The following is a 13,946-nucleotide window of genomic DNA, read 5'->3' on the forward strand; positions in this document are numbered from 1 at the left end:
AATATGTTTTACCACCTACAAATCCAAAGTTATATTAACCAATTGATCCCCATTACATTCGTATTACTCCACTTCGCCACCGCTACAATTTTAAATCCGCACTTGTACATGGTAGGTACAGACATAAATTATTTTAAAAACTAATGTTAACATGTAATTTATGTATACATATTTTTGTTTTAACTATTTAAAATACATTTTAAAAATATACAAATTCCTCTTAGAAATCGTAACATCTCCCAAAATTTTGTTTAGATGGTTGCCTCTTATTTCGACAATCTAATTAAAATAAGCTCCACTATTACATGTGGATCTAACAGCAGCCCGTTGGAGTTCATGTCCAGTTGACCTTTCATTCGACCAATCAAAACCTTACTTGCAAAATCATGCCAGTGATTTGAAATTAATTTGAAAACATTCTGCATTATGCCGAGGGTATACGAAATGATTCGGGTGAATTACGAAGTATGCCGGAAACTAATTGCAATATAAAATTTTATATAAAATTAGTTTCAAGACGAAAAAAACCCGTGACGGTATACCCATAAAATCTGTTTATACTAGTATACAATCCAAAGTTTATTACTGCACTTTTCAACCCGTTTTTTTCAATGTTGAAATAGACCAACAAGTTCGCCCGATATTTTTAGAATTTGTATGCTCTCGAATAACGCTATAAAAGGCGAAGTGTAATTGGTCGATATTAAATTTTTTATTTATAGATGAAATGTCACCTGAACATGGGAGTCCATGCAATGCTGTTAGATCTATTGGTAGACCCAGTAGAGCTAATTTTAATCAGATTGTAATTTCGATGTATGTAAATAAGCGTTAGGCATCACTTTATTTTGATGTAAGGACGTCATTTCCATTCAAAAATACACCGCGCCACATATTCTTACGACATTTGAATATCTAGTAATGGCGAACTGGAATTAAAGTTGCGTGTACAGTTTACAAAAACACGTTGTATTAAGCTTGTTCTTATAAAGCTTCTTGATAAAGAGATTATTACCCTCGTGTATTTCAGTATCGTCAATATCATATATTATTCCTAATATATGATATTGACGATACCAAAAAACACTCTGGTAATAACCTATATATATACATATAGATACATATCTATCTATCTATCTATCTATCTATCTATCTATATACATATATACATATGTGTGTGTATCTCACCGGTCCATCAAAAGTGATATTGCCCTGACCAATGAAAATAAAGATGAGACAAACTTCTATCCAATTAATGAGTAGGTAATGTAGGTAAGCACAAACTTGTGACAAAACGCTTTGCTGTCCTTCAGCAAAAAGATAACATCTTTAGTCATACCGAGTTTATTTCCGCAAATACGACAAAAACAAGGTCAGTAATCGTCAAATTGTATATGGAGAATATCGCAGATTTAGAAACGTACAAAATACATCAAAATGCAGTTGGAATCGGCACTCAGGATTTTATGTTACAATAAAAAATTCATTTGAAGGTAATCGGTAACTGTTCAGTATAAATGTATGTTCAGATTTATCACATTTTTTTATTTTTATTTTGCTGTTAATATGATTTTGACACTCATGCTGGTTATAATATCTCGAATTTGATTTTTTTTTCTTCTCTTGGTAATGTTTCAACTGTTTATTTCCGCATTCCTCTGCGTGTCATACAACGTCATAGGATTACGTGACGTCACTAAATCCCATCAGTTTTAACGCATTGCGGGAAATTATAAGCGTTGGCGTATTTCGATTCTGATAAACAAAGCAGTCTTATGGATGACATTATGTAATAAAACAATTATTGACCGCATTTCGGGCAATATCATGTTTTATGGACCGAAGAAATTGATACTGACCGATTTCTTCGGTCCATAAAACATGATATTGCCCTCAATGACGGGCAATAATTGATAAATATATATACATATAGATACATATATATAGACATAGACATATATATATATATATATATATACATATACAGGGATTTACCGGACGCACAAAACTTGCGTATAGGACGCACTAAAATTTAACTGGACCCACAAAAATAGAGATACTTCTCGTCAACAGGCCGAACACAATCGGAAATTCTCGGCCGAATAAAACAAATTGGTTAAATGTTCTGATTTGCACCAACAAACAAGTAGCACGATTCATAAACAACGCGTGGTATTGTGAGCGTCATTTAGCTTGGTTCAAATAATTATACAGATCAAATGTTGATTTTGAAAGAATACACGACGAATACCAACATTGATTTCCCGAAAGCGATAATTATTTTCTAGACGGGAGTGTATGAATTGAAAAAAAACCTGTCATGCGGACATAGCCATGAATAAAAGGCTGACTTTTACCACCGATGAAGGTTGTACTAATTTTCAAAATTCTACTCTGATCCGACACCAGGAGTCTAAAGTACACACTGAATCAATTAACATTCTTCAATTACGTTTTGACCTTGACACTGCTAGACAAAAAGTAAAAGATAAAATTGGAGATGAACAATCCAATAAAGTTGAGAACTATATAAAGCAGCTGAGAACTGTTTATTTTATGGCCTAAAGAGACATAGCTGCAGACGTTTTTACAGATTTAATGGACCTACAAATTCAAAATGGTGTTGAAATTGAAAGCTATTACAAACGTCCACAGGTTATTATGGAATTAGAAAAATGCATTGATGATGTTATTGAAAAAGACCTGATAAAAAAAATTAAACGCCAGTGACTACATTGGAATAATGCTAGACGAAACCTGTGACATAGCTGTTGAGAAACAAATTAGCAGTATATGTCCGTTATCTCGACATGGGTGAAGTGTGTGTGGCTTTTCTTGATAATGATAAAATAACCAGTGGCACTGCAACAGGCATAGAAGAGGCATTGGTGCACTTTATCAAACGCAAAAACATTTGTGATGACAAGTTAGGTAAAGTGTTTGGTCTAGGAACTGACGGTGCATCGGTCATGACTGGCAGGTTAAATGGTTTAATTGCTAAGCTAAAGAAAAGGAACAAGCATCTAGTGCAAGTGCATTGTGTTGCACATAGGTTAAAGGGACTCACCCTAGTTACGGCTAGTTGTTAACGATTACGGCGTTGTTTTTCGCTATTAAACCCATTTTTTTTCACAAATAAAATTGCACTTTACTTACCGTTTATTATTTAGAATATACATTTCCATTCACCTGAAGTGTTTTTTGGTAATCCTGTTTTTTGTTATACCACAAAATGCATTTTTCGTATTTCATAAATCGCACGCACGTCTGAGAAAAAACCGTTGAGCAGACACGGTCTAATCTATTTTTAGAGGGGATATTTCCATTTCAATGTCACAGACGTTGGTATATCACGTGACCGTTATCATTTTGGTTCGGTTTGTTTTCTCGTGCACGGTTCGCGCAATCAACATCCGATTTGTTGTTGTTCATTTGTGAGATTTTTCTTCATAGTTCGTGAACATTTTCAGTAACAATAAAGTTCAGACAAGTAAGTGTCTCAATACAAAACGTTACAAACCCTTAAAACCAATAATTTTGCTAAGTCTTACGATATCTGGAGAGGGGATACAACCAGGACAGAACAGTTGGAACATGTCCAGTAGAGGTGAAAGAAACGCACCCCAAGTCTGTGAAATTTGTCGTGACGTAGGCATTGTTGTGCTTCGAGCGACATCTACCGGTGACATCAGAATACTAACTTTCAAAATTATTTCAAGCATTTGGGACATGGGGATTCTCATGTATTTATGGATATAAAATCTGCTTTTTCACTCCATTTGATAAAAACGTGATCTAAGTGTGTTACAGGTTTGTAGATTAACCAAATTATAATTTATTTTCGCTGGATGGAACTAGGGTGTACGGCTTTAAACCTAGCAGTATCACAAGCTGGTAAAGAGGTTGATTATTGTGAAAACTATCACAGTACGATTCATAGTTTATACAAATATTACTCTGATTCTTCTGTTAGGTATGACAAACTTAGAGAGCTACAAACCATTCTACATGGCAAATCAAAACAAATAACGGAGCCATCGTCTGTCCAATGGCTGTATGTTGAAGCAGCAGTAAAAATGATAATGTCCAGTTATTGCCCTATACTACTATCTCTAGAAGGTGACAAAAACCCCAAAGCTATTGGGTTACATAAATGTATAGCCAACAGCTTTTTCCTATTACTTACAGCATTACTGATAGATATTCTAACAGTTATTGGTGTGCTAAGTCTGACTTTTCAAAAAGATTATGTAAATTTGTCTCATATTAGACGTAGTGTTTGTTGTACAAAAGAAACCCTGAGTGCTACGAAACATGGTTCAGCGAAAGTCGATGAAGTCTTGACCATTCTAGGTGTAACAGTAGCTGGGCAAAAATCGAAGTACAAAAATGTGGACATCACTGACAATGAATCTCTCAGACAGAGATTCTGCAAAATCAGGAACATGTACATTGACAAAATTATCAACAATTTGGACGATAGGTTTCCAACCGACATTCTAAACTTGCTTGAGTGTTTTGATGTTGTTCAACCCCTCCAGATACCCTGATGCGTCAGGTTTAGTGCATTATGGCACAGAGCAGCTGTCAACATTATGCAATTTTTATGCTGATCTTGTGAACAAGGACAGGGTTACTGCACATTTCCTGCTGTTCAAAACATTTAGCAAAATCGTACAGGTCTCTCACATTTGAAAACTTCTTAAAGCTTTTAATCAGCGATTTCCACGATCAGTATCCAGACTTCACACTTCTTGCCAAAGTAGCATTGATCTTATCTGTGTCTTCTGTGCCTTGCAAGAGAGGCTTTTCAGTCCAGAATTCAATAAAGGACAAAGTTCAAAACAGACTAAGCCCCGAAAGACTCAACAGGCTGATGTTTATTAAACTGGTGGGTCCCAGTATAGAACAGTTTAACTTTGTCAAAGCAGCAAAACCATTTAGTGCTATGAAAGTTGAAAGACACCGATTTATAATAAAAGGTAGGAAAAACAACAACACAGCTTGTTAAATTTTGTTTTCTTTAATGAAACATATTATACACGTGATTTGTTGTCTGCAGCTCTCTGTCGTTTGTGTGGTTTTGGGACCCTTTGTTTTCAGGTTGGGACCCCCAGAAAACAAAGAGGTGAGTCCAAGGGACCCCATACCCATATCAGAAAAAAACCCAAGGTAAATCCCTGTGTATATATATATATATATATATATATATATATATATATATATATATTATTTATTTATTTGTATCTACATTATTTGAAAACATAGATATTTTCTTTTTTTTATTCTAATATAGGTTTGCTGAATACACATAAATATGCTATGTAAAAAACCCACAAAAACCCCCAAACATTTAAGGGGGTCATAATATGAGCGTCTACACAATTATTATTGTGTCGAAAATACGTTGTATCCCAAGCATAAAAGCGTGTTTTTGTTTTCATTATGTTGACTACATAAGCATTATTTTTCAACACGTTTTTGGATTCAGCATATTTAAATTTGTCTAGAAAAGTATGCTGCATGCAATCCTAAAGAAATGATTGAACATAAATAAATAAAAACATGGTCTGTGACACTCTATTATACTTAAATACAATGTATTTTCAACACAATCCTAATTTCGTATACTACTATTTTTGTTTTGGTCATTTTGACCCCCTAAACAAAATTTCTCAGATGTCCAACATATTCTTCTGGATTCAGCACCCCCAAATTAGGTTAGAAAAGTATGTTTGATATAATTCTAAAGAAATGCTCGTATATAGATAAATAAGCGCTTTTCTTGAATATAGGACCTATTATCGCTTCGCAAATAAACTGATAATTATTTAGTGGATGTCCGATACCAGTAAATAGTTGGTGTCGAACGTGTTATATAACTCCTTTGCAAAGTAGATTTTAATTATTAGAGGAGTACTTTCGTCTACCGTAAGGTTGCTTTATGCATAGTTGTAATGCTTACGTGTGCCAATCGTAAAACTCACCGTACGTCACAACAATTAACCTTAGCTACAGTCCTTTTGTTGAACGGGGCCCTGGTATGTAGAGTCTTCTGCCTATCTCAAGGTGGCAAATTTGTTTCAATGTCCAAACCATGTAAGTTGAATTAACAAGCTGAATTAGTTTAATATAAGCACAAGGCGAATTAAATATCGTATACAGTATTTAAATTCTTAAAATACAACACATACACTGTGCACTTCAACTATATGTTTTCTGTTCCTTCAAATGGTTGTTTAATTGAACTTTTCTTTATTTTAACATTCTTTGGTTGCAATCATGAATATTGAATTATTTCTATCTTTTGCTTAATATAATGATTACATTGAATTTCTTGTGTTTTAAAACATTAAAAAAAGAAATAGAATTCGTTTTTATGATATCTGGTAGCACTTTGATTTTCTGACTCATCTTGAATATTTTAAATTGCTCAATGATGATCGTTTCACACCAACTTGGATATTATTATAATTATATGCCCCACAGATAAATAAAAAAAGCACTTAAAAACGCTGATCGATTGGCCCACTATATTATTTTCTTACAACCCATAGTATTTTGTTACATGATAAAATATACTTTGTTATTTGTTTATAGTGATACTTTTGTTCCACACATGTCAATAGTTCCTTTAAAACATGTCTACTGATGATATTGTCCGCACGACTGCTGTCGACTCTTGGGGAGGTATTCCCATATTAAATCATCCACAGCGGTTCAGCTATTGGACATAAAAATGGAAATTTCCAAACACTTCAGGCGCAAAACACCAGTACGCAAAATAACATAACTGTTTGTATGCAAAATATCTCTCAATAATTGAAAATCCTCAAAAGCTGACAGTTATTACAGTATGGTCCCAAGTATCGCAAATAGCGATTCATCAATTGGGACAATAACTTTAAAATAATATATCTATAACTATTAAGGTGTATGTATTATGTATTATCTTTATTAAATACCCATTCAATCTTACTATAGTGATAAAGACATTTTGAAACAGTTTGATTAATTTATTTTGCATCGCATATATGTGCAATATGGACAGTTTTACTGCAGTTAGGCCTTTTATTTACTGACGTCATATATGATTTACAAATGACGTCACATCGTATTTGAAACATTACGCAAGGCTGCCACAGAGTATGATTCCTAACGATAAATAAATCCATTAAAGGAGTTTTGATCATAGATTTAACAAAATGTTGTTATGACGTTAAATTGAAAAACGTTTTCGTAAAACCTAAAAGAAGGTATGTAATAAATACAGAACTTCACATACGTTGTTTTCACTTCCTATTTATTGCACTCGTTTATTTTGCGAAAGAACATACCATTCGACCGCTACATGGTCTCGTGGTATATATTCTTGTGCAAAATAAACGTGTGCAATAAATAGGAAGCGAAAACAACGTATATGAAGTTCTATATATATATTGTACAGTATATATATAAGGCACATGCATCATATATTATCTATATCATACAGTATATCTATAAGGTATATGTATCATATATTATTTATATCGTACAGTATATATATATGGTATATGTATCAAATATTATCTATATCGAATAGTATATCTATACGGTATATGTATCATATATGATCTATATCGTACAGTATATCTATAAGGTAAATGAATATGCATCATATATTATCTATATCGTATAGTTTATCTATACAGTATATATATCATATATGATCGATATCGTACAGTATATCTATACGGTAAATATATGCATCATATATTATCTATATACATACCAAGGCCTTGGCTAGCATCTCGCCTCCTTTTTCAGAAAATCTGTTATGACTGAGATCGAGGAACGTGATAAACTGGTTGTTCTTCAGACCATCGATGAATAGAGCTGCATCAACATCTTTCAGCTGGTTTCCTGAAACATGTGAAAACAACACAATATATCCATCAGTTAGCTAGAAGTACAAATAGACAAAGTGTATCCACACAATATATCCATCAGTTAGCTAGCAGTACAAATAGACACAGTGTATCCCACGCACTATATCAATCAGTTAGCTAGCAGTACAAATAGACACAGTGTATCCCACACATTATATCCATCAGTTAGCTAGAAGTACACATAGACACAGTGTATCCCACACACTATATCCATCAGTTAGCTAGCAGTACAAATAGACACAGTGTATCCCACACAATATATCCATCAGTTAGCTAGCAGTACAAATAGACATTATGTAAACCACACACTATATCCATCAGTTAGCTAGCAGTACAAATAGACACAGTGTATCCCACACAATATATCCATCAGATAGCTAGCAGTACAAATAGACACAGTGTATCCCACACGATATATCCATTAGTTAGCTAGCAGTACAAATAGACACAGTGTATCCCGCACAAAATATCCCTCAGTTAGCTAGCAGTACAAATAGACATTATGTAAACCACACACTATATCCATCAGTTAGCTAGCAGTACAAATAGACACAGTGTATCCCACACAATATATCCATCAGTTAGCTAGCAGTACAAATAGACATTATGTATACCACACACTATATCCATCAGTTAGCTAGCAGTACAAATAGACACAGTGTATCCCACACAATATATCCATCAGTTAGCTAGCAGTACAAATAGACACAGTGTATCCCGCACAAAATATCCCTCAGTTAGCTACCAGTACAAATAGACACAGTGTATCCCACACAATATATCCATCAGTTAGCTAGCACAACAGATAGACATTATGTAAACCACACAATATATCCATCAGTTAGCTAGCAGTACAAATAGACACGGTGTATCCCACACACTATATCCATCAGTTAGCTAGCAGTACAAATAGACACAGTGTATCCCACACAATATATCCATCAGTTAGCTAGCAGAACAAATAGACATTATGTAAACCACACACTATATCCATCAGTTAGCTAGCAGTACAAATAGACATTATGTAAACCACACACTATATCTATCAGTTAGCTAGCAGTACAAATAGACACAGTGTATCCCACACACTATATCCATCAGTTAGCTAGCAGTACAAATAGACACATGTATTCCACACACTATATCCATCAGTTAGCTAGCAGTACAAATAGACACAGTGTATCCCACACAATATATCCATCAGTTAGCTAGCAGTACAAATAGACATTATGTAAACCACACACTATATCCATCAGTTAGCTAGCAGTACAAATAGACACAGTGTATCCCACACAATATATCCATCAGTTAGCTAGCAGTACAAATAGACACAGTGTATCCCACACACTATATCCACCAGTTAGCTAGCAGTACAAACAGACACAGTGTATCCCACACACTATATCCATCAGTTAGCTAGAAGTACACATAGACACACTGTATCCCACACACTATATCCATCAGTTAGCTAGCAGTACAAATAGACACAGTGTATCCCACACAATATATCCATCAGTTAGCTAGCAGAACAAATAGATATTATGTAAACCACACACTATATCCATCAGTTAGCTAGCAGTACAAATAGACATTATGTAAACCACACACTATATCCATCAGTTAGCTAGCAGTACAAATAGACACAGTGTATCGCACACACTATATCCATCAGTTAGCTAGCAGTACAAATAGACATTATGTAAACCACACACTATATCCATCAGTTAGCTAGCAGTACAAATAGACATTATGTATACCACACACTATATCCATCAGTTAGCTAGCAGTACAAATAGACACAGTGTATCCCACACAATATATCCATCAGTTAGCTAGCAGTACAAATAGACACAGTGTATCCCGCACAAAATATCCCTCAGTTAGCTACCAGTACAAATAGACACAGTGTATCCCACACAATATATCCATCAGTTAGCTAGCACAACAGATAGACATTATGTAAACCACACAATATATCCATCAGTTAGCTAGCAGTACAAATAGACACGGTGTATCCCACACACTATATCCATCAGTTAGCTAGCAGTACAAATAGACACAGTGTATCCCACACAATATATCCATCAGTTAGCTAGCAGAACAAATAGACATTATGTAAACCACACACTATATCCATCAGTTAGCTAGCAGTACAAATAGACATTATGTAAACCACACACTATATCTATCAGTTAGCTAGCAGTACAAATAGACACAGTGTATCCCACACACTATATCCATCAGTTAGCTAGCAGTACAAATAGACACAGTGTATTCCACACACTATATCCATCAGTTAGCTAGCAGTACAAATAGACACAGTGTATCCCACACAATATATCCATCAGTTAGCTAGCAGTACAAATAGACATTATGTAAACCACACACTATATCCATCAGTTAGCTAGCAGTACAAATAGACACAGTGTATCCCACACAATATATCCATCAGTTAGCTAGCAGTACAAATAGACACAGTGTATCCCACACACTATATCCACCAGTTAGCTAGCAGTACAAACAGACACAGTGTATCCCACACACTATATCCATCAGTTAGCTAGAAGTACACATAGACACACTGTATCCCACACACTATATCCATCAGTTAGCTAGCAGTACAAATAGACACAGTGTATCCCACACAATATATCCATCAGTTAGCTAGCAGAACAAATAGATATTATGTAAACCACACACTATATCCATCAGTTAGCTAGCAGTACAAATAGACATTATGTAAACCACACACTATATCCATCAGTTAGCTAGCAGTACAAATAGACACAGTGTATCGCACACACTATATCCATCAGTTAGCTAGCAGTACAAATAGACATTATGTAAACCACACACTATATCCATCAGTTAGCTAGCAGTACAAATAGACACAGTGTATCCGACACAATATATCCATCAGTTAGCTAGCAGTACAAATAGACACAGTGTATCCCACACAATATATCCATCAGTTAGCTAGCAGTACAAATAGACACAGTGTATCCCGCACAAAATATCCCTCAGTTAGCTAGTAGTACAAATAGACATTATGTAAACTACACACTATATCCATCAGTTACCTAGTAGTGCAAATAGACACAGTGTATCCCACACAATATATTCATCAGTTAGCTAGCAGTACAAATAGACACAGTGTATCCCACAATATATCCATGAGTTAGCTAGCAGTACAAATAGACACAGTGTATCCCACACACTATATCCACCAGTTAGCTAGCAGTACAAACAGACACAGTGTATCCCACACACTATATCCATCAGTTAGCTAGAAGTACACATAGACACACTGTATCCCACACACTATATCCATCAGTTAGCTAACAGTACAAATAGACACAGTGTATCCCACACAATATATCCATCAGTTAGCTAGCAGTACAAATAGACATTATGTAAACCACACACTATATCCATCAGTTAGCTAGCAGTACAAATAGACACAGTGTATCCCACACAATATATCCATCAGTTAGCTAGCAGTACAAATAGACACAGTGTATCCCACACACTATATCCACCAGTTAGCTAGCAGTACAAACAGACACAGTGTATCCCACACACTATATCCATCAGTTAGCTAGAAGTACACATAGACACACTGTATCCCACACACTATATCCATCAGTTAGCTAGCAGTACAAATAGACACAGTGTATCCCACACAATATATCCATCAGTTAGCTAGCAGAACAAATAGATATTATGTAAACCACACACTATATCCATCAGTTAGCTAGCAGTACAAATAGACATTATGTAAACCACACACTATATCCATCAGTTAGCTAGCAGTACAAATAGACACAGTGTATCGCACACACTATATCCATCAGTTAGCTAGCAGTACAAATAGACATTATGTAAACCACACACTATATCCATCAGTTAGCTAGCAGTACAAATAGACATTATGTATACCACACACTATATCCATCAGTTAGCTAGCAGTACAAATAGACACAGTGTATCCCACACAATATATCCATCAGTTAGCTAGCAGTACAAATAGACACAGTGTATCCCGCACAAAATATCCCTCAGTTAGCTACCAGTACAAATAGACACAGTGTATCCCACACAATATATCCATCAGTTAGCTAGCACAACAGATAGACATTATGTAAACCACACAATATATCCATCAGTTAGCTAGCAGTACAAATAGACACGGTGTATCCCACACACTATATCCATCAGTTAGCTAGCAGTACAAATAGACACAGTGTATCCCACACAATATATCCATCAGTTAGCTAGCAGAACAAATAGACATTATGTAAACCACACACTATATCCATCAGTTAGCTAGCAGTACAAATAGACATTATGTAAACCACACACTATATCTATCAGTTAGCTAGCAGTACAAATAGACACAGTGTATCCCACACACTATATCCATCAGTTAGCTAGCAGTACAAATAGACACAGTGTATTCCACACACTATATCCATCAGTTAGCTAGCAGTACAAATAGACACAGTGTATCCCACACAATATATCCATCAGTTAGCTAGCAGTACAAATAGACATTATGTAAACCACACACTATATCCATCAGTTAGCTAGCAGTACAAATAGACACAGTGTATCCCACACAATATATCCATCAGTTAGCTAGCAGTACAAATAGACACAGTGTATCCCACACACTATATCTACCAGTTAGCTAGCAGTACAAACAGACACAGTGTATCCCACACACTATATCCATCAGTTAGCTAGAAGTACACATAGACACACTGTATCCCACACACTATATCCATCAGTTAGCTAGCAGTACAAGTAGACACAGTGTATCCCACACAATATATCCATCAGTTAGCTAGCAGAACAAATAGATATTATGTAAACCACACACTATATCCATCAGTTAGCTAGCAGTACAAATAGACATTATGTAAACCACACACTATATCCATCAGTTAGCTAGCAGTACAAATAGACACAGTGTATCGCACACACTATATCCATCAGTTAGCTAGCAGTACAAATAGACATTATGTAAACCACACACTATATCCATCAGTTAGCTAGCAGTACAAATAGACACAGTGTATCCGACACAATATATCCATCAGTTAGCTAGCAGTACAAATAGACACAGTGTATCCCAAACAATATATCCATCAGTTAGCTAGCAGTACAAATAGACACAGTGTATCCCGCACAAAATATCCCTCAGTTAGCTAGCAGTACAAATAGACATTATGTAAACTACACACTATATCCATCAGTTACCTAGTAGTACAAATAGACACAGTGTATCCCACACAATATATTCATCAGTTAGCTAGCAGTACAAATAGACACAGTGTATCCCACAATATATCCATGAGTTAGCTAGCAGTACAAATAGACACAGTGTATCCCACACACTATATCCACCAGTTAGCTAGCAGTACAAACAGACACAGTGTATCCCACACACTATATCCATCAGTTAGCTAGAAGTACACATAGACACACTGTATCCCACACACTATATCCATCAGTTAGCTAACAGTACAAATAGACACAGTGTATCCCACACAATATATCCATCAGTTAGCTAGCAGAACAGATAGACATTATGTAAACCACACACTATATCCATCAGTTAGCTAGCAGCACAAATAGACATTATGTATACCACACACTATATCCATCAGTTAGCTAGCAGTACAAATAGACACAGTGTATCCCACACACTATATCCATCAGTTAGCTAGAAGTACACATAGACACAGTGTATCCCACACACTATATCAATCAGTTAGCTAGCAGTACAAATAGACACAGTTTATCCCACACAATATATCCATCAGTTAGCTAGCAGTACAAATAGACATTATGTAAACCACACACTATATCCATGAGTTAGCTAGCAGTACAAATAGACATTATGTAAACCACACACTATATCCATCAGTTAGCTAACAGTACAAATAGACATTATGTAAACCACACACTATATCCATCAGTTAGCTAGCAGTACAAATAGACACAGTGTATCCC

At 35.3% G+C, this 13,946-nt stretch overlaps 1 protein-coding gene across 1 annotated transcript in view; it reads right to left on the reverse strand.

The window, feature by feature from the left end:
* LOC121369419 (leucine-rich repeat-containing protein 74B-like) overlaps window positions 1–13,946 on the reverse strand; it is a 158,501-nt gene that overhangs the window by 42,308 nt on the left and 102,247 nt on the right. The window contains exon 13 of the mRNA XM_041494520.1: window positions 7,772–7,902. Coding sequence (XP_041350454.1) covers window positions 7,772–7,902 — 131 coding nt within the window. The remainder of the gene's footprint in view (window positions 1–7,771; window positions 7,903–13,946) is intronic.

The sequence above is a fragment of the Gigantopelta aegis genome, chromosome 3 (genome assembly GCF_016097555.1).
Source record: "Gigantopelta aegis isolate Gae_Host chromosome 3, Gae_host_genome, whole genome shotgun sequence".
NCBI lineage: Eukaryota > Metazoa > Mollusca > Gastropoda > Neomphalida > Peltospiridae > Gigantopelta > Gigantopelta aegis.